The 20,105-nt window shown below is 40.2% G+C and overlaps 1 protein-coding gene across 2 annotated transcripts in view; it reads left to right on the top strand.

Annotated features, from left to right (window-relative positions):
* The window catches only part of OXSR1 (oxidative stress responsive kinase 1), a 94,568-nt gene that overhangs the window by 64,547 nt on the left and 9,916 nt on the right, over positions 1–20,105 (top strand). For both annotated transcript variants that reach the window (XM_049799139.1, XM_049799138.1), the window contains exons 6-12: positions 3,916–4,025; positions 7,560–7,661; positions 10,333–10,466; positions 12,608–12,656; positions 14,967–15,032; positions 15,280–15,402; positions 19,545–19,580. In XM_049799139.1, the coding sequence (XP_049655096.1) occupies positions 3,916–4,025; positions 7,560–7,661; positions 10,333–10,466; positions 12,608–12,656; positions 14,967–15,032; positions 15,280–15,402; positions 19,545–19,580 (620 nt within the window). The remainder of the gene's footprint in view (positions 1–3,915; positions 4,026–7,559; positions 7,662–10,332; positions 10,467–12,607; positions 12,657–14,966; positions 15,033–15,279; positions 15,403–19,544; positions 19,581–20,105) is intronic.

The following is a 20,105-nucleotide window of genomic DNA, read 5'->3' as shown; positions in this document are numbered from 1 at the left end:
GAAGGAAGGTGACCAGTGAAAAAACCACATAGCGCTGTCTTCTGAAGTACTGTTATTTTTGCTTGAGGAGGGATAATATTTTGGCTACATGAGTTTAAAAACAACTCTGAGTGGCTTGAAGTCAAGATTGGTTTATTCTGTTGTTCTGTCCCACTGAAGTTGGGAACTGCCTTAGGGTCTGATCCAAACCCACCAAACTCTGTAGGAGCCTTTCCGATGTCAGTAGGCCTTGGTCCTGGGTCCTAGTTAGTGCACAGTCTTCTTTCTCTTGCTTCTACCTTGTAGGTAGCTACCTAAGGTAGCAGGTACTTAGGCTTTTTAGGATTAAGGTAATGTTACAGTATGAGACGGCCAAGGAGAGATGATTTTTAATGGCTGACTTCCTGGATTTGGATAAAACAATCTAACTTATGATACTGTAGAAATGTATCTTCTGACATACATAGCAGCAATAGTGCCTGTTGTGATGTGGTTCTGCCAAAGCGTTATTGCACTGGTGAGTTGTTTAGACTGGGTCTTTGTTTCTGCAACGCACAATAGTAAGAGGAAATTTTCCTTTCAGCTTTTGCATTTCCTGAGTGGCTAGAATAGTTTTCAAGTTTGACAACTTGCATACCTTAATAGCAGGAATTGTTGCCTACTACCATGCTTTTTCAAACGCTAGCCTGCAACTTCATTGCCACTAGAGTGTTTTGTAGGGTATGTGGTTTGCAACACATGATGTTTCTACTGAAAAAGACAAGTTGTCCGTATTTTCTGCAGAACCTGCATCAGCAGAATTGTCATTTCCATTCTGGATTGGTTTTGCTGTGATACAAGAGTCTGGAGATATATATATATTTCTTTTCAAAGAAGTCTTTGTTTTATATCACTGAAACAGGTCCAGCAGATGAATCTTTTGTACATGGCTTCAGAAAAGTTACTAAAAAAATGATCCTATGACTTGTATCAAGACATCCTGCAGACTATTATTTGCTAGCAGACTGCTGGAAGTGTTCAATTTTGGGGCTCTTTTAGAATGTGACAGTCATTGGATTCCCAGCAGTAGTGGTTACTGGTATTGCAAGCCAGGTCCAAACATTTCCATTTCCTCCCTGTTTCTGGTGATTCAGTCCTTTCCAGTTATCACCATAGTGAACCAATATAAAGTACAAGCTGCCAAAGAAGAGTACAAATGTAAACATTTCTGAGCTATCATACCTCTTGAATTTTGTTACTTTTCCTATTTTCTAGATTTAAATTAATTTGCAGTAACCTAGTGCCATTTTAGCCTTTTTGAGGGTAGTTAACAGTGGCAGAGAGAATGAGACACAGGTTGTACCAACTGCTCAGAAGTAAGAATTGAACCCTAACTTGTGGTTAGGATTTTATTTTATTGCTTTACAGATATTTCTTGAGAGCACACACATTCTTATCTTAATAGCTGGGACTTGGATAAAGTTAGTAAGATGACATTTGAGAAGACGGTTTCAAAGTCATTCCTTGCACAGACTGGTTGTGCCTATTTTAGCCCACTGTAAATGAGGGAAACTGGGAAAACATTGAATAAATCAACCATGTAACTGAATACGATTTAATTCTGTTTAAGCTTTCTGCTGACCTCAGATAGCAGATGTAGGGGCACAATTTCCAACTGGAATTTATAAACCCACGTTTGATGTGAAATGTGGTGAATGCTGTGTGCGCTGTGTAAAGGACTTGTGTTTTTACTGCTGGAATGCTTTTGCTTTGAATGGCATTTCCTTTACCCTCAAAATGACTGCATGGAAACTTGAGGTAAGATAATATACACAAGTTCAAATACAGCACATCACAACAATATGCCGATGGCACTTGGACAAGTTTCTATTAGTATTATCTTATTTAAAAGAACTTCTAATTGCTTTTGTCTCTAGAACAATAGATCTTGCGAGACTTCCTGTAATGAGCGGTAAAATGCAAGTAATTTTACTCTGAACTTTTTAGGAAGCTCATACAGTTTTCTGAGAAAAGCAAGAATGGTGGATACACACATGGAAGATCTCAAAGCAAAATTACTGTTGCAAAAAGTGGGTTTCCAGAAAAATACAGATTGCAGTGCTGATGGGGATAGTGATCCATCTAAATGTGCTAAAACTTCCAGGCTAGCAGGAAGACAAGATGCCTCCGGGAACAGGGAGGAGAACAGGACAGTGCACTGGGGAGAAGCTGAACCATAATGATAGGCATTTGCTAGTGCTTGTTTTAGCCCTGTGATTTCTATGCAACTTTCTTTAATGTCAACTTTCACTAATCCGTGTCTTGTATTTTAGTGAGCGTTAAGTTCCTGTACTTGGAAGCCTCTAACCTAAGTGAGCTGGAAGCTTTCAGCATCTTATTCTTCTGAGTGATAATTTCAGTGGTGTTTCTCAAATATGGAAAGACTGGTGAGAAGGGGCTCATTGCACTGCTGGCATGATACAGAAGGAAGCTTGGGACTGTCCTCACTTGGATGCCATTGCCTGAAAATTGTAAAGAGGGATCTTTTGTTGCAGTTGATTCCTCAGTCAGGATAACACCCTTAAGCCATGGAGTAACTCCATGGCTCCTCTGAGTAAGACTTTGCATTTACAGTTAACTATGTCAGCTGAGTCAAAAATTTTCAAACCTATTGTGGTCAATAATGTTCTGGGTTTATGTGAAATAGCCCTTGAATTTCAGAGACTTATCCTCCAAGCCTGTCACCAATCTCAAAAATGGCATTCAAGATTTTGATTGCTTGTACTGTGTTTAAAAAAAGGCAGGTGTGTGTGTGGATAAAATTGAGTTATGGAGAATGACCCATTGCAGGTCTATAATTCTGCAATACATAAGCAGTGTAGTTTGGAGCAAACTAGGAAGAAATACTTCTATAGTTTGTGTTTACAGTTTCCCTGTCACCTGATTTATTTCTTTTTCTTTCTCCAAGGAAAGTCTGTCATCTTCTCTTGAATGACTGGGTTGCTGAATCTTTTTTAATGCTCTTCTCTGACCAAATGTACCGTACCCCATTGCTATCCCTGCACACTACTGCTGCTGTTCACAGATCCTGTTTTCCGTGTCATTCTTAATTGCATAAAACATCAGTGTTATCTTTGAAAGCCTAGTTTTCATGTAAAAGAATGATTTACTTTAAGACAATTACCAGCAAGTGCATGGGGCATCCTTGAGCGTCCTTCAGCTTGTGAAAGATGATTCAAGTGGGGATAATGCTGTGCAGGGTGTGAATACCTCTCTGCAAGGCTCCCTCTGGGATGGTCGGGCTGGTTAGCGGCATGTGCTGCTCGATTCGGTAACGCTGCTGTATCACTGGGAGCCAGTCCAAGTTCCTGTTAAAGCACTGAGCATCTCAGCGATGGAATATTACCAAGCAAAGCATATTCTGATTAAAAAAACCATTCAGAATAAGGGGCTGATACCTCCAGTCTGCAGGATGCAGTTAGGATGGTTAAATGTTATAAAGTCCAGTAACATTTTACGTACCAGACTTCATTGCTGCAGATATTTAACAGAATGCTACTAGAAGTTCAGTTCTTACTTGTTGTGCATGTATACAAATGTAAATAAAGGACTGGCTGTCAGAGGCAGGTTTGTACAGTAGCAGGTCTGCTGGGGGGGAGTGCAGGCATGCTGTAATGTGGCCAGTGGGCCGTAATGGAAAGTGGAATTTTCCTCTCTGCCGGCCAGCACTGAAAGCTCTGCTGTCCCCAGTAATTGAATGGTGGACTACACACTGTTCGTGTACCAGCACTCCTAGCTAACTGTTTTATCATTCTTCATTTATTAGGAAACTCCTCATGCGTAACTGTATGGTCTAGTACTTAATAGACGGCTGGGAATATGAGGGGAAAGAGGGGACAACCCTTCAGTTTGCTCGAGATGTGTTCTTAATACAATCTGGTTTTGTTTTCTTTTCAGACTTCGGTGTTAGCGCGTTTCTGGCCACTGGTGGTGACATTACCAGAAATAAAGTCAGGAAAACTTTTGTGGGCACACCTTGCTGGATGGCACCAGAAGTTATGGAACAGGTGAATTGTTTTTCCTCATGTCCTCTTAGCTGATCTGCACCTGGAATTCCTTGTTGTCAGCAAGGGCTATATTTACTTGAAGCTAAGATGATAATTTGGCATCCTGTCAGGCTTTCCTAAAACTACAGGATTTTCTTCGATTTGCCTATTGCAGCCAGGCTTGTATTGGGGAATATTAAGTGTTCAGTAGATTTTTGCCCTGTTGCTTCTCTTCAGGCTCCTACCTAAGGTGAGGATGAGACAGCTCAGCTGTTGCATAAAGAAGATTAACCTGCCCCTCCCTCTTGCATAAATGTGAGGTAGAATATAAATAGTTTCACACATGGTAAATATGCACATATATGGGTTGGTAATGTGCTCTTCTGCATTTGTAAATAGAAGAATTTGGGGTAGCTAATTGCAAGATCCCAGAGCGGGGAGTTATTACAGTAAAATAACATGCAGTTGACTTTATTTGGGTGTTTAGTTTCTCTTGGCTTGTGAGAATCTGGATTGTAAATGCTGAGGAATGCTTGTCTCTTCCCCCTTCCTACTCTGCTGTTTTGGCTAGTTAAAAGATGTCATACTTCTTCCCGTTGGGTGGAGATATGTCACTTTATTCTCCACTACTTCTAGACTAAACTACAGAAGCTTTGTCTGCATGACTTCTGATGAAGGCCACCTGGAAACTTTGTTTAATGTAAAATATCTTTGCCTATTTCTGAGCAAGATCCACAAACAAAATTATGCCACAGTCCTGACAGGGTATTTGCAGTAGCTGTCTATTGCATTGATGTTCATTGCCATAAGCATTCTGAAAATTATCCCTCATCCCCTTAAAAACAGTTTGACAGAGGGCTGGAGTCAGGGTTTGATTTTTGACAGGTGTGCCAAGCAGAAATAAAACTGGCTATAAAAGTTTTTCTGTTTTTCCTGTTTTCCTTCCAAAAAATCTTTTTAAGAAGAATATTTTGGGAAAACATTGTTTTTATTCAAGTAAACCCGCCTTGTTACTTTTCTCCTTGCTGTTCACAATAAAATATTTTGAAGCTTAGGAGGAGCTTGAGTAGGACTCCCAACAAATATATGTATCTCTAAAATGAAATGCAGGTAAAACAGTGGCAGAACTTTAATGCATTTTTTTCCTATATCTAAAACTTCTTCAGGGATTGAGATAATTTTGGAGTAGCTTAAATATACTATTGCTGAAAGGCTTTTTCAATGTTTGGCCTTTTCAGTGGCTCCCTGTGGTGGCACTGGGGGGCTGGTGTGTTAAAGCACTCCTGCAACCTCCTCAGAGTACAAGTCGTAACACCATAGAGTACAAGACACAATCCCCAAGTCAGGAGCTGTCTTTGCAAACCTGCTTCCGAACTGCTTCACTGTCATGTACTTCTGGATTTTTTTTTTTTGTTATGTTGATTTAAAAATGAATAAAAAATTAGTGTTCAGTGTTTCCAAAACCAGATCAGAGATGTCCCTTGCTTTTCTGTCCTTTTTGTTCTGTCCTGGTGAACAGGGCACAGCAGGCTGGCCAGGACCTAATGGTGCTGCTCCAGGCTCGTTGCAGTTAGGGTAGCTGCAGTCTGCAGGACAACAGGGGAAAAAAGATCTTAAGGAGGGTGCTAAAAAGGGGAAATGAAGGTTTTGGTGACAAAGCAGGGGTTCTTGATGCAACGGATGTGTTTCCGAAGGAGGTAGATTTTTCTAGGGAGTCCAATACTTCCATGAGGGCTGCGCGCATCTAACTTGTTGCAAATATTAGATGGTAAGGAGGTATTTTGGATGCTGATGTGAAATCCTTCAATGTCCGTTTATATCATCTTGCTGTCTTCCAGCAGGTGTCACTCTGAGCCACTATATCCAACCCGGGAAAAAGGACGAAGGGGTTGCTGTAGATTAGCCTTTGCTATGTAGATATTATCGACCCAATTCCATTTGGTTTACTTCAGCATCATTAAGTTCCTTTAACATGTTAATACATGATAGCCTGGCATTGTCTTTTAATGTACATTCGTACACTTGACAGATTTATGGCAAAAAAAAAGCTGAGGAGAAAAATAAATGTTGTTGATATAAACTAACTGCAAGGTTGTGACTAATATGGATTGGACAGATGTCAAGATGAACTGCTGTAGACAGTTTTGAACTTCATAGCTTTCATTTGCAAGTAGGATTATACGATATAATTAAAAAAAAAAAAAAACACCCAAACCACTGAACAGTTAAAATCCTGGTGAGGAATAGGGAGTTGTACAGTATATATAGATGTGCTGCAAGACTAACTGAAAGACAAAGCTAAGTTGTGTCCCAAAGTTATTCTGAAAACCTAAAAATAGTGTGAGGGGAAAAAACCGCCACCCTTACAGCGTATTTCTTCCTCCACTCTGTTCTTTTAAATTATACTAGATATCTGTGCTTCTTCAGTTAAATGACTTGAAATCTGTTCATAATCATTGCATCTGTAAACTGAGGCACTTCAAGAAATTCAGACCTTTAAGGCTCATGAAAATGAAATCTACAGAGTTGAAGAAATCAGTGCAAGATAAAAACTCCTGTTGCTGTAAGAAGTTTCAGTTCAGCTATAGTATTATATGAAAAACGGTGCAAGAGGGTTTTTTGTTTGTCAAAATTAAAGATCATCTTAAAGGTAGTTTGGGGAATGTTTTTTGCTTTATCACAATGAGCGTCTTTCTAAAGCATGTTAGGTTAGCTGAACACAATATCCCTATTAGCCTTGCTCTGATTCAATATTCATTTTTCCAGAGTCTAGCGAGAAGAAATACAAACCATTCTAAGCAGCCAAAATGCTTTGATTTTTCTAGCTCCTCTTGAAGTTAGTACATGATGTCTCTCTCCTGCAGTGGAGAGAGTAAGTGCCAAAATATTACCTAATGATAATGAGGAAGTAACTGCTTTGGCATATGAAATATTTTTTCCTGTGCATGAGGGGAAGTAAATGCTATAAATTTTCCTGAACAAGTCTGTATTTAATGTCAAGTACAGAAGCTACTATTAATTAGTGGAGGGAAATACTAGTCTGTAGACAGGAGTGAGGGGATTTTTACTGAGCTGGTGTATACTGAAGTTTCAGGATTGAGCATGTTTGCAGTCAGATTGATTAAGCGGTTGACTACAAGTGTAGTGAGGCATATGTCCCAAGGGGATAACAGTCCATCTATTAACTATGAGAGTTTCATTATACTGTTTAATGACTCTGTGTCTTTGTGTAGAAGTCAGAGTCTGGGTTAACCCAGTGCCCCTTTATGTTCTACACATGGAGAGGTTTATGGCAGAGCAGTCCTAGTTGCACAGTCCACAATCATAATTTTCATCAGACTATGACTTCAAAACCACCTTCTTTTGAAGGTATAAGGAGCTGGGCGGAGAGGAGGGAGAAAATGTTCTTTCCATCTCTTTAACACTATAGTGCTGCTCTTTCAAATTTCGAGGGGCAAGGAAGGAAAGGGCAAAAGGATGTGTAATAGGCTAAAGAAAGGGATTGTAGTGTAGGATAGCAAGAGGCACATGCTAACATTCTCTAATATTTTTCAGGTCAGAGGATACGATTTCAAGGCAGACATCTGGAGCTTTGGGATCACTGCTATTGAACTGGCTACAGGGGCAGCTCCTTACCATAAATACCCACCCATGAAGGTGAGCAGGTCTCCAGATACTTATGCAAGATAAAGGATCAGTGTGTTCTCTGGGTGTTTCCAAGAATTTGGCCAGCATCCTTAGTTGAAGAGTTTGTCATCTCAAATTGCACTTGTGGATCACAGTGTTCTTGGATTTATCTGAAGTCACCTTTTAAAAATATGCATCTTAATCAGCATTGTCTGAAACTGCACAGTTCTTATTTAGATCCTGAGTCTTGCCAGGGTCGCCATTCTTGAGGAAAGTGCTGTGCGTTTTAATCGTGGAGCCTCTGAAGGCAGCAGATGTTTTTAAGGCTATAAGTAACGATTCGGAGCATGCTATCTGGCACCCAGTGACACTGGGCTGGTGAGCCTTTCCTTCTCCTGCACTGCTAATACTTCTTGATGCCTCCCAGAAATCCTGTTGCCAGTTATCCAAAAGAATGTCTGTCTTTGTTTAGTGCCAACAGTCCTGTCAATTACTGAACCAGTGGAAAGTATTGTATCAGTATGAAATGGTGTGGTATTGGCAACATAAATATTTTATTGAAATTGAGGTGGAGGAAATATTCTTGTTTAAACACTGGCTGACAAAACTTCAAAAATCTTTTTTAAGTATCTTGAACTTCAGATCGCCTTATAGCTTGGCTAACTTTCCCTATTTCCTGACTTTTTAACCGGGAGCTACTTCCAGCACGCTGCTCTTTCAGGGAGTCTACATCTTAAAGTTAACTGAGTTGACCCCATCAGTTAAGGTCTGAAGCATCTTGCCCTTCTGCTGAGCTTTAAGATCTTCTTCCTTAGCCCCTTTGTGAGATCTGATGGGATCCTGTCTCGCTCACAAAACTTTGAGCGTCTTTGGCCCAGCCTCTTGAAGGCCACTTTGCCTCTACTCCTGGGATGCATGCTCCCTCAGATCAAACAGGAGGGGGTGGAGAAGCCCTTTCAGTAATCCCGTAGCTTATGGTTAGACTAGTTACCTGGGATATGAGTCCTATGGGTGCCAAGTCCCTCAATCTTAGGCATTCCATGGGGCAAGCTTTCCTTTTCTGAGTCTTTTAACTGCTGGAGTGCTATGCAAGTTGGGTGTCACCTCTTTAGGACCTGGGTCCGTCCCTTCCTACCCTGCAATTACAGTAGCATTTGGGAATCCAGTAGCTCCTAACTCATTAGAACGGGCTCATCTATGTGCTGCTTTAAATGCCAGGACTTTGCACTAGTTTAACTCCTGTAGAACAGAATTAATTTTAAGATTTGTGTCATCTCTGTGCAGGGACTGTTGAATAACTGAGTGGTTTAGAAATGCTGTTAAAGTTTGTACTGTATCAGTGGTTGTGGCAGAGCAGCGAGGAGTTCAGGGAAATGTGTTGCTGGTTTAGCTGTTGGTGTTTTCATTGATACTTCCTTCTGTGCTGTGACTGTTGGTAGCATTTTGCAGTAGCTTCTGCAAGCTGTACTTCTGTTTATTGTGTTTTGAATGTATGGGTTGTAGCTTTGAATGCAAAGATCGCCTATTTAGTATCGTGGTTGTCATATGGTAGATATAATTCTGAGTTTCCAGTTCTATTAGGTATGGGTTCCAGTCGTGCAGCCTGCAAGAGGACTTCTGTGTTTTATTTATTGAATGTAACTGTATTTCATTGCAAATTAGTTTTGTTACGCAGCAAGATGACCCATGCATTAAGTGAACCTCCAAGGGCGGGGGGGAGAGGGAAGCAGGGAATTCTGTCATGGACTGTATAATTTCAGCTAGATTGATGGGCTCTTGCTGCCCTAAGCGATATAGCTGTGGAAAGCTATTTAAATGTGCTATGTGCTGCTTCCTTTTCTAAAAATAGATATTCATCTGTATGTAGGTGACAAGTGAAAATGGAAATGAGTAATTTTCTTCCTTTCCTTCAGAATATCTGAGTGATGTGAAAGAAATAATCAGTTTGGCTTGATGGGTGTTTGTGTGAGAAACGTCTTCACCTGCTGTTGCATTGGTACATGGAAGTGAACCCTCATATTTTTTTTTGTGTTGCCCTTCTGCTTGTACATTAATTTCATTTTTAGCTAAGAAATACCTGCAGGGTGATCTAAACAGAGCCTTTGAATCCAATGCCTTGCACAACTCCTTGTCTCAAATGAGGAAGGCTGGTAGAAGTTCTACTATGCTTACACCTTTAATCACACCAGACAGGCCTGAAAGTGCGTTCCAACCTTGGTTTGGCCCGTGGACTGCACTGTGGGCCAGGAGATGTGATGGAAAACAATAGCTTAAATTGTTGGGTATAGATTAGCCTGGCTTCCCAAGGAAAGCTGGTGGAGGTAGCTCTCTCTAGATCCTGTTGTATGAGTCTTGAACCTCTCTGCTGACAGCCAGAATTTGCAGAAGTGTAAAGGTTTTGAAAATAATTATTTCTATAAAGTTAGTGAATGCGCGAAGCAGAGGGAAGAGGAGAGACCCTGTAATTGCCCTGAGGAAAAGGTAGGTGAGTTTTTGCTGTCCGGTGAACGTGAGGAGACAGTCTAAATTGTAAGAAACTTCACTCTGAGCTCAGGCTACCCTCAGAGAGCTTTTGTAATAAAACAGTCCATGTTGACTCAGATGCTTGAGGAAAATGCTTGTCTAAAATACAGTGTTCCCAAGATCTGCCTCTAACAAAGGTCAAGAAGAATCTCATTGCCAATAGACATAATTCTTTCAGGTTTTAATGCTGACACTACAAAATGATCCTCCATCTTTGGAAACTGGTGTGCAAGATAAGGAGATGCTGAAGAAGTATGGGAAATCATTTAGGAAGATGATTTCATCGTGCCTACAAAAAGACCCTGAAAAAAGGTAAGAACAGGTAACACCAAAATAAATTAAAAAAACCAAACCCTAAACCAAAACCACAAACCTCATTGTATTCCATATTTTTTTAAGCCGGTACGCTCTCTGCCCATCCAGCCTTTCAGCGACAATGAACACAGCAATCTTGCTGTGTGGCAACAAATTCTCTTGGCTGTCCTTATTTTTAAGGATAAATGTCTGGCGTTGTGCCTGGCTGGGGCACACATCTTCCATTTGGGTTAATGAGAGTGCATCCCAGTCCACTGTGTGTGTAGTGCTATTCTCCCCCTTGCCACCTCCAGCAGGTGACTGCAGTTCATGTTTTGTTCCTAGTCAAAACTGCTCTGTGTTTATAAATCCGAAATTACATGTTGGGCAATATGTGTTTACTTGCGAAGCTTCATAAATAAACTTTTTAAAATTTGCCAGTGCAAAGAAGGCTTTCAGTGTAGTTTTGACTTGCTTAATTATAAGTAATATTTGGTTTGGGGGGGGAAATCAGGAAAAACACTGGTGAATTTTACCAACATGTTTTCATCAATACAGATTGCTTAAGTGACATGATGACATTTTCGGTCTTCCTTGTAATGGTAGCTTGACTACTCAGTGATGTTAGAAATACTACCAAGGGGGTAGTGCATATATTGTTGTTCCCAGGACAGCATTGTATCATTATGTTATGGCACTGTTCAAAGCTGCACGAGGATCTGGCTGTCTATGGCACTCTTTAAAATCCACAGCCTGTAACATAGGATGGCTCAGACATATTTCTGTGGAGGACAGTCAGAGCATTTGCCAGTCTGTGAAGCTGTTTAAAGGAATATTCATCCTGCATTAAAAATAGTGTTCCTTAAAATGCAAAGGTAAAGAAACAAGCATTCCCACAGATCAGTTTTTACAGCTCTTAGTTTTCTTTTTTACTCAGTAAGCAAACTAATTCTGGAAAGGAAAAAGTCCCTTCATAATAATAATAATGAAGACATTTTTCAGTTCCCTCTTGTGACAGATCCAGGAACAAAGGCTTCTCATGTATTGTGAGATGGGATCTCTCTCTTCTAACAAGCTTTACACTTGAAATGCTTAATGAATCCAGTGGAGTGCTTGATAAATGCTGATAGGAGGGTTTTTTTCCCCAGCATGATGATTTTTCTCCTTTCTAAAGCATATCCTATCCCTGCAGGTTAGTATGTGTGCTGATCAGAATTAAACGTAATCACTTTGAATTGTGACATACCCCTTCTCTCTTCTCAAGCAGCACTAACTATGTCATCATCCTGACTATGGGAGCAGGAGGTCGGCCCATAAGGAGCAACTAGCAGAATCAGATAATGCTTATGCATATTGTACAGGTTCTCAAAGAGGAGAATTTAGTGCAATTGCTTTTTAATTATTTTGGGGGCTCCCTTGCAGGTGGATGATTTTTGTTAGAGTAGTCTGAGGTGAAATAAACCCTGTTACGAATGGCCTTTGCAAGTCACTAATTAAACTCTGTTACTAATTAAGCACAGTTTGCAGTGTGGAAATGCTGTAAGCTGGTACTTTCTCATGTAGGCCTGAGTCTTTAGAAAGCTCCTTCTAAAATGACCAAGGAATGTCTTTTACTTTCCAGTATTTATCCTAAAGCCTAACTTAAAAGGGAGAATAGTTTGTATTTGTTACTTTTCTATTAGAGAAAGGTTGATTGTCTCACTTGTGTTTAATAGAACTAATTACACACATAGAACTAATTACACACATAGAATCAAGTATCTCTGAAATAACTTTGTTTACTTGCTCATGGCGAGTACTGCACTCCTGCTGTAGTCGATGATCCTTCATTTCAATTTTGAGCAAATTGTTTCTGTGATCCTATTGAACTGGCTTTGAGAGGCTCAAGTTCAGCATCAAAATGAGAGCAACTTCTTCCCCCCACCCCCAAGTTATTCACTACTTTTGAACAGAATAGGCTTTGATCAGAATACACTGAGTATTTAAAAGGCTGGTGATGTAAAATTTACTTGGAATACATTGACTGATTTTTAGGGGAATTGTGCAGGAGAAGCTGATGCCCTTATGAAATGTTACAACAAGCTGCAGCAACCTGGAAGATGGTTATGTTGAAAGGGAGCATTTTTAACTGTCTTTTCTACATCTGTTTTTATTGACAGACCGACAGCAGCAGAACTCTTAAGACACAAATTTTTCACGAAAGCAAAGGTAAGAAGACGCTTCCTAAACTGCTCTGTGCAGAGGGTCTGGAGAGGACTTTTCAGAAGTACGATAAGTATGGTGACAGCTTTATTGGCATGAGCGTGGGCTGTTTCACTTAGGGCCAGCATAGCTGAGTGAGTTGAATGGGTCATTGTGAACGAACAGAATGAAACCCCTCTTCTGTACCTCCTTGTGTATGCTGCTATTAAAAGAAATTACCTAGAAGTTCTTGAGCATTTAAATGTCTTTCAGTGGCTTTTTTTTTTTCCCTTCTCTTGTAATGGTGCCATTCTGGCTGCCTGTCCAACCATAAAGGTCTCTGTGGCAGTAAATGTAACTTATATTTTAGTAAATTCTATAATTGGTCTGTATGCAAAGCAGTGAATGAGGCCCACTGTGCAGAGGGCTACGTAAAACTATTTCACCCTGTGTTGCCTTGTGGAAACTGAAGATCCTGTGATACAAAATAGTAGGAAACTCCCATTTCTAGCCTTGAAGTGAGCTGCCAGTGAGCATTTATGTAATTACTTCCTGGAGATTAGTGCATATGCAATGTGCAAGGTCTTATTGAGGGAGACAGGAGTAATACAAGGGAGAATTTATATTTCCATGGGAATAAGATGATGTTTTCTGTTTGCTTATTTCTTCTGTGTCATATTTGTGATCAAAATACATGGGGTTTATAGCACAACACAGATTAAACTGTCAAAAAGACGTCCGATACCTGGGATAGCACAGCAGCATCACCAATTAATCAAAGTAGTTTTCAGCTCCCAGATTAAGATGCTTAAATGGAAGTGGCCACATCTAGGTATTTGTGCAGGAGCTTGGATGTCCTATTAAAGTGACAGAAATCTAACAAGTGCAACCGAGGAAGTCTTAGAGAGAGATCCAGTTTATGAAATGTAGGAGTTTGCTTTAGGGCAAGTTTAACCGATGTCTGGGCTCTTGACACTATTAACTAGGTTTTTGTTGTCCATGATGGGATTGTAGGCAGCTGAATACTCTGCATCTGTATACTGGATGCACGCTTGGTGTCCAAAGTGACAAGATGGTTTACACATTGCTGACCTTTCTCCGTTTGGTTGTGCGAGTTCTGGTTCATGTTATACTTCATTGTGTGTAAAATCTCCTTTATGCTTTCATTAAGCTTTCGCAGAGTAACATATTAGCATATGTGGTGATAGAAAATTAACATTATTGCAAGTGAGGCAATACTTAAACCGACACCCAAAGTGAAAATGTGTGCCAGTTAACACTCGGTGTTAAATTACTTTTCCTACATCAGCCACTGCCAAACTGACAGCTGTAACTTGAGGACAGAAGAGTCCAACTTCTATATGTCTATATTGAACCTTATATTTAAATACAGTCTGTATTATGTAAAAGTATGTTTTGATAATGCTGAGAGCCGCTTAGCAGGAAGGGACAGCGTGTGTCTTGAGGGTCTCCATCCTGCATGCAAGAAACCATCACAGGGAAGTTCTGGGAGCACTTGTTGGACAGCCCTGCCGTCTCTGCCCATACTCACTTGTGTGGTGTGAAATACCCAGCCAGATCCCAGGGCTTATGCCAGGGTGCTTGCCTGGTCTGCTTCCCCTGCAGCCAGCAGTTTGGCTCTGCATTCAAGCGGTTGGAAAATTGTATGCTCAGGAGCACGCATGTTAGCCAGTCCAGAGTAGCTTGCTGAAGAGGAAATTTAATACCGTAATGTGTCACAGCAGTTTCCCAGTATATAATCTGTTGTGATCACTGCATTTACTTTCTCTCTAAACATCATACGTGCTGTATGTTTTTTTTAGTCCCTTTAAATCCTGTTGCCCCAATTCCTCAGTCTTGTAACTCCAGTATAGAGGGGTTCCTGCATCCTCGCCTGCCTTGACATTTGAGGTTTGCCTTTGACAGTTGGACAGGCATAAATTTAGGGGTAAGATAAAGCAAAGGGGCTGGATCCAGGTGGTGTAGTATCTGCGAATGGAAGAATGCCAAATGTCTCAGCAGGGTGTCAGATGCTGCACTGTAATAATAAGTACGTTCCCCAGTAAATCAGACAGAACAGTATACAACTCTTCAATTGTTAATTTCACATCCCTTTGCACAGGGAAAGTGCCACCACTAACTGAAAAGGTATTTAGGATGAAACATCATATACTGTAGTGTGAAGGAAGAAAGTGGTTAATATCTTTGGGAGAATGGGGATGAAACATGTAACACACTATCTGCTAGAAATAGCTTAACAGTTTCTTTATCATAGGCACTGAAGGAATCAAAGGGCATTTTCAGCAATGCAAATGTTTGATATTTCTTCTTCTGCAGAATAAAGAGTTTTTACAAGAGAAGATGTTGCAGAGAGCACCAACAATCACCGAAAGATCCAAAAAGGTACTGAAAACCTCATGGGCTCTTGCTGTTAGTTGTGCTAGGTTTTTTATGCTTGTGTTCATATTTTTAATGATAATTACTGTAGTATGGCATTTTCTGGATACAGAGCTAGACGTTTCAATAAAATACTCGAGCACCCTGGTAGGTGATGCAACCTGAAGATGCTCTTGTGCTGTTTCTCCTAAAAAAAATCAGCTGTAGAAACTGTCTGCTTGGCGTACTAGTTCTCTGTCTTTGTGCTGAGCAGGTTCGGAGAGTTCCAGGTTCCAGCGGACGTCTTCATAAGACTGAAGATGGTGGCTGGGAATGGAGTGATGATGAACTAGATGAAGAAAGTGAGGAAGGCAGAGCAGCAATTTCACAGCTCAGGGTGGGTCCTCAAACTCTGGTAGCTCTACTGTCTCTGTTTTGTTTTCTAACTGTGGTATATCTAAATATCCCTGGGAAGCATGTGGCCTTGTTTTTTAAGTATGATACACAGTAAGTTATAATCCCTGCCCTCGAGTTTGTAGCCAAACCAGAGAAAGCAGACTGAAGGTTGAAGAAATTGTATTGATCTCTCTTCTGTCGTCATTCTGGGGCACAGCTGGTCTCATTCAGGGATGTTGAGCATAATTGGGAACATGAATTCAGATGGTCTGCTCCCAGTTCAGCATACTAATTCACTTGAGCTAGGATATTTTCTTTGTTTTTAAGGGTGCTGACTGTTTGAGATGCTTTCTTCTGGAAGTGTCAGGAGAGGTTTTGTCCTACTACCCTCTCCAGGATGGAGTTGAAATTAATAGGGCCTGTGCTTATGGCTGACATCTGAAACACACAGGGCCTGGTTCTGTCCCCTCAGTTACACTAAAATCAATTAGTCTAGTCTAGAAAATGTTAAGGCATCCCTGAAGTCACAAGGAGTCCAGCACTTGAAAAACGCTCCAAAATACAATACTTCCCCCTCTCCCAACACATCCGCAAAAACCCCAAACCCAGACTAACCCCCAGAAACAGAGAGGAGTAATGCATAATGATCAGCTAAAAGGTTACAATAAATTTCCAGATTGTCTTCCCCTGGTAGTCAGCGGTGTGGATTTTGAACAGGTGATGGCTTACCTGTTCCCTTTACACTACAGCAGGTAGCTTGAAGTGGTCTGTGTTTTAATCATTCTGTAATTGAATTAGTGAGGCAGTGAAGGATTTTTAGAGGAAGCTTTTCAGTATGAAAGGGAGGAAAAGCAGTATTGGTTTGAAGCATTTATCACTTTACAACTTTAACTTTTCTCATTTCTCTTTCATCGGTCTTCCTTCTACTGGTGTTGTGTATAGACACTTAAATGTTAAATGCAAGATTTTGCTTCCTTTCAAATGCTTGGGATTTTAAAGGCAACTATTGATATAGTAATTCCATACTTTGTGGCAACAACTGTTGTGACTTTTTAAAGATCTTACTATATCCAGCTTCGTATTACAAGGTCAAAGAGGATCTATTGGTACCAGGTGGCTACTACTGAAATTCTTGATGCTTTATGAACAGAAAACTTCTAAATTCCTTTTGTAGGTTAAAATGCAGTCAAATTTTAGGTGGCAGTATTGTAAAAGACCCTAACTCTATTTCAGAGATTACTTGGAACTTGTTCTATCTTGTCTCTAAGCTCAGCGTACTATGACTTAACAGTGTTTACTGTGTTTTGAACAGTACTAACTTGTTTCATTCCTCTTGTGTGTCAATATGCTTTTTTCTGCATATGTTTACAATCTCCTTTTCAAGCCAGTTTTCTTTTCTTTTTTTTTTTTTTTTTTTTTTTCCCCCTTGGAGCTTTGGCATATTTCCTTGTACTGCTGTCTGTGTTCTGATCAGCCTAATTTGGGCTGTGCTTGGCCTTTACTTCTAGGTCTCCCATTCAAGAAACCTTTAGGATGGGTGTTCGAGCTGTAGGTCTCAATTCAGTTATCTAAATGTAGATGTATATTGCCGTTTTGGAGGCACCCTGTGTAGATACAACACAGAACTTTGGGAGACCATGGAAGGGCACCATGGCATCTTAGACCTCGCTACATGTCTACCTAGGTACTTGAATCCTACCCTGGGTGGCTTTCCGCTGCACAGCTTTTGAGTCATTTTCTTCAACCCAAAGATAAAAGGACATGAACGACTGCACCTCTTGTGTTTGATACACATCTTAAGACTACTTGAAAAGGTATCCAGGCTGCCAGTGTTTGGCACGAATATGGTGGTGTTATTGAGGAGTAGTGTTTATCCTGTGGTTTTGGCCATATTTTAAACACAGGGTATAAATCCCACCTGTTTGTAATTCCTTTGTGATTTTAACCAAGTTGTAGGATAGGATAGGATAACTTATGTTAACTAAGTGTCACTTTTTATTCTTGCCCATTGCAGTGGGGGTGGAGTAGATGATCTTTAAACGTTCTTTCCAACCCAAACCATTCTGTGATTTGTCTGTATCTGCATTTTATTGCTGTCAGCCTTAAAGTAAAAGTATGCCTTGCAGATTGACTTAATTTGCTAAAATGCTTAAGTATTAACCTGCATAAAAGCACCTACATAAATGAAAAGTTTGTATTTTTTTGCTTGTCTCCACTTTACAGAAAAAATAGGTTGAATTTAATGTGTACAAATGTGTATTATATGAGTCTCTTGCTAGCACTGCACTTGGAAGCAGACAAATATTTATTATAAACAGAGCCAGAAATATCTGTTCAATTCATTGAATATGGTGACTTGCTGGCTCAACATTACCTTTTGGATATAAAGACTCACTGAACTTCTTTCCTCTCTGCGTTTAAAACCTGGAATTCAAATTAAAGCAATTGTGCTATGTGGGTTCTTAAATCAATCACCTTCCATTACTCAATAAATCCATGCAGTGGCACGGTGTGTGGTCACATTTCACTGGTTACTCACATCATCTCTGATTACACAAGGAAAAATAAGTTAGAACGAATATATTTCAGCACTTACCCAGAGTCATCCTATTCGTGCCTTAATTATGTTTTTTAATGTTTGTCCTGTTTCCTTTCTGTCTATGTTTTTCCGTAGTTTACCTCTGTTTGCCATTTATCTGGGTTAGTTGTTAGCTGTGGAGCAGGGCCAGTGTTACCATACTTGTCTGTACAGTGTCTAGCACACTGTGATCTTTCAGACAAGTTTCTTTTGAGTTATTCCTTGAAGCATCCAGGTACTCTTGGATATGAGCTTTGTGCCTGAAAGAACAGCGCTGCAGCTGTGGCCTGCAGATGTGGAGCATGGCTGTTTATCTCTGGGAGCAATACCACATTTTTCATCTTGGCTGGTAACTGTCAAAGGAAGGCTCAGCATGTTGAGATGGATTTCAGGCTTTACCTTCCCAGCTGCATGACTCTTTTCCTGACACTGTCTGGACATAGTCATTGTGAGTGAACTGTTCCTTCTCCTCCTGTCCGGAGGGCTTATTGCAACTTGCAGTTCTGAGAGTGAGACTCTTTAACCTTCTCTTATGAGAAGCCTCTGGGTCATATGTTACAAAATGCTCTGATCTGCATTTGTTAAGGTAGTGGCATTGGTTAGTGCATAAGCTGGCTCAGGGTAGTGGCATGATGAGACTTGTACTGTCCTAATTGCAACCTGTCTTTTAGACCATTATATGGAGAAGGAACATCTATTTTGTTAATCCCAGCATGGACCAAGCCATCCCACCTGTCTATCTCCACATAGTAATTGGACCTGTTAGAAGTCAGAGCTGCAGGCTCTCTTAATTGCAGGGCTTTCCAGGAGTACTTGGCAATTCCTTCCTGCTCATGTGAAATAGCTAATGCATGTTATCTTTGTTTTACTGATAAGCAAAGATTGGTTGCATTACTTTGACTGCACTTTCCCCTCCATTCCACTGATCTCTTTGTTTCACTGCTGAACTTGTGTACAGATGTCAGTTTTCTGCATTCTCTCACAGAGAGCATAGCATAATGCAGAGTCCAAGGGCAAGGAGAGCCAGCGAGAGATTTCTTTCTATAAAGCAGCACAAGCAAGGCTGATTTCATCCCACTTCACGCCCCCAAGGTTTTGCGTGGTTTAATCAAGTTGGTTTGCAAACTAGTACCCTAAGTATACAAAGGAGATTTGTTTCCTAGCAGAATTCTGCAAGGCAGATTTGTGTGGCTTATCTTTTTCTGCAAGACTTCAGTAGCTTAAAATGGGTTCTGCCATCTTGGTGCGCAAGTAATTTGATCCACTCTGAATAATCTTCAAGAGTACTGGCTTTTGCTAATGGTTAACAATGATAGCAGCTTAGGGTATTGTATGCCACTGTGTAAATATCAACTGCAAGTTCTGAAACACGACTGTGTTTCTGGGTGGTATGATATGATTAGGTTGCCAAAAAATTGTGTGATGTCCCTTTTATTATGCATCTTAATACATATATGTAACTTAATTATGTAGGTTTCATATGTTCAGTATGGTTCTGACAAGTCCTTCTAGTCAATAAGTTTCACTTTTGTCTAGGCAATGACAGCTTTTTCTCTGTTTTTCAGTCTCCCAGAGTGAAAGAACCTGTACAGAATTCTGAGGTAAGTTATAATTCCCAAAATGATGAGTCCTAGTTATTGCTGTTTTTTCAAGGAACAAGTTTTTATTAGCCTTTGAAAAGACTATTGTGTGAAGTAGAAACTAGTGTATAGCTGTGCTCTGCTTGAAAACCTCCCTATAGAAGGAATCACTGTGTAATGCCGAGAGGTCTTCCCAAGGTAAGTTTGGTGTATATCTTTTCAGCTTTACTTGCTATGGTAAAAGTCTGTATGTTGTAAGATAATGAAATAGTCACAAAAATATTCTAAGCAAAACAGTGGTGTTCTGATTTCCTCTTTAAAAAAACACCCCACAAAACGCAGCTTTAAGATTTGTGTTTTGCATAGTCTAATTCACTGTTTTGGAACCTATGCTCAGAATTGTGAAATAAATCTGTAGTAGTATTTGATAGCAAACAAAACTTCAGTTGTAATTTATAATCTGCCTTCAGTTCTGTCCTGTGTTTCTTACATCAGGAATATTAGTATATCTTATCTTTCAGTGATAGAGACTTCTTATCTTCTAAA

Source organism: Accipiter gentilis, chromosome 4 (genome assembly GCF_929443795.1).
Source record: "Accipiter gentilis chromosome 4, bAccGen1.1, whole genome shotgun sequence".
In the NCBI taxonomy this organism is placed as follows: Eukaryota; Metazoa; Chordata; class Aves; order Accipitriformes; family Accipitridae; genus Astur; species Astur gentilis.
Note: the sequence above shows the minus strand (reverse complement) of the source record. Positions and strands in the feature narration are given on the sequence as shown.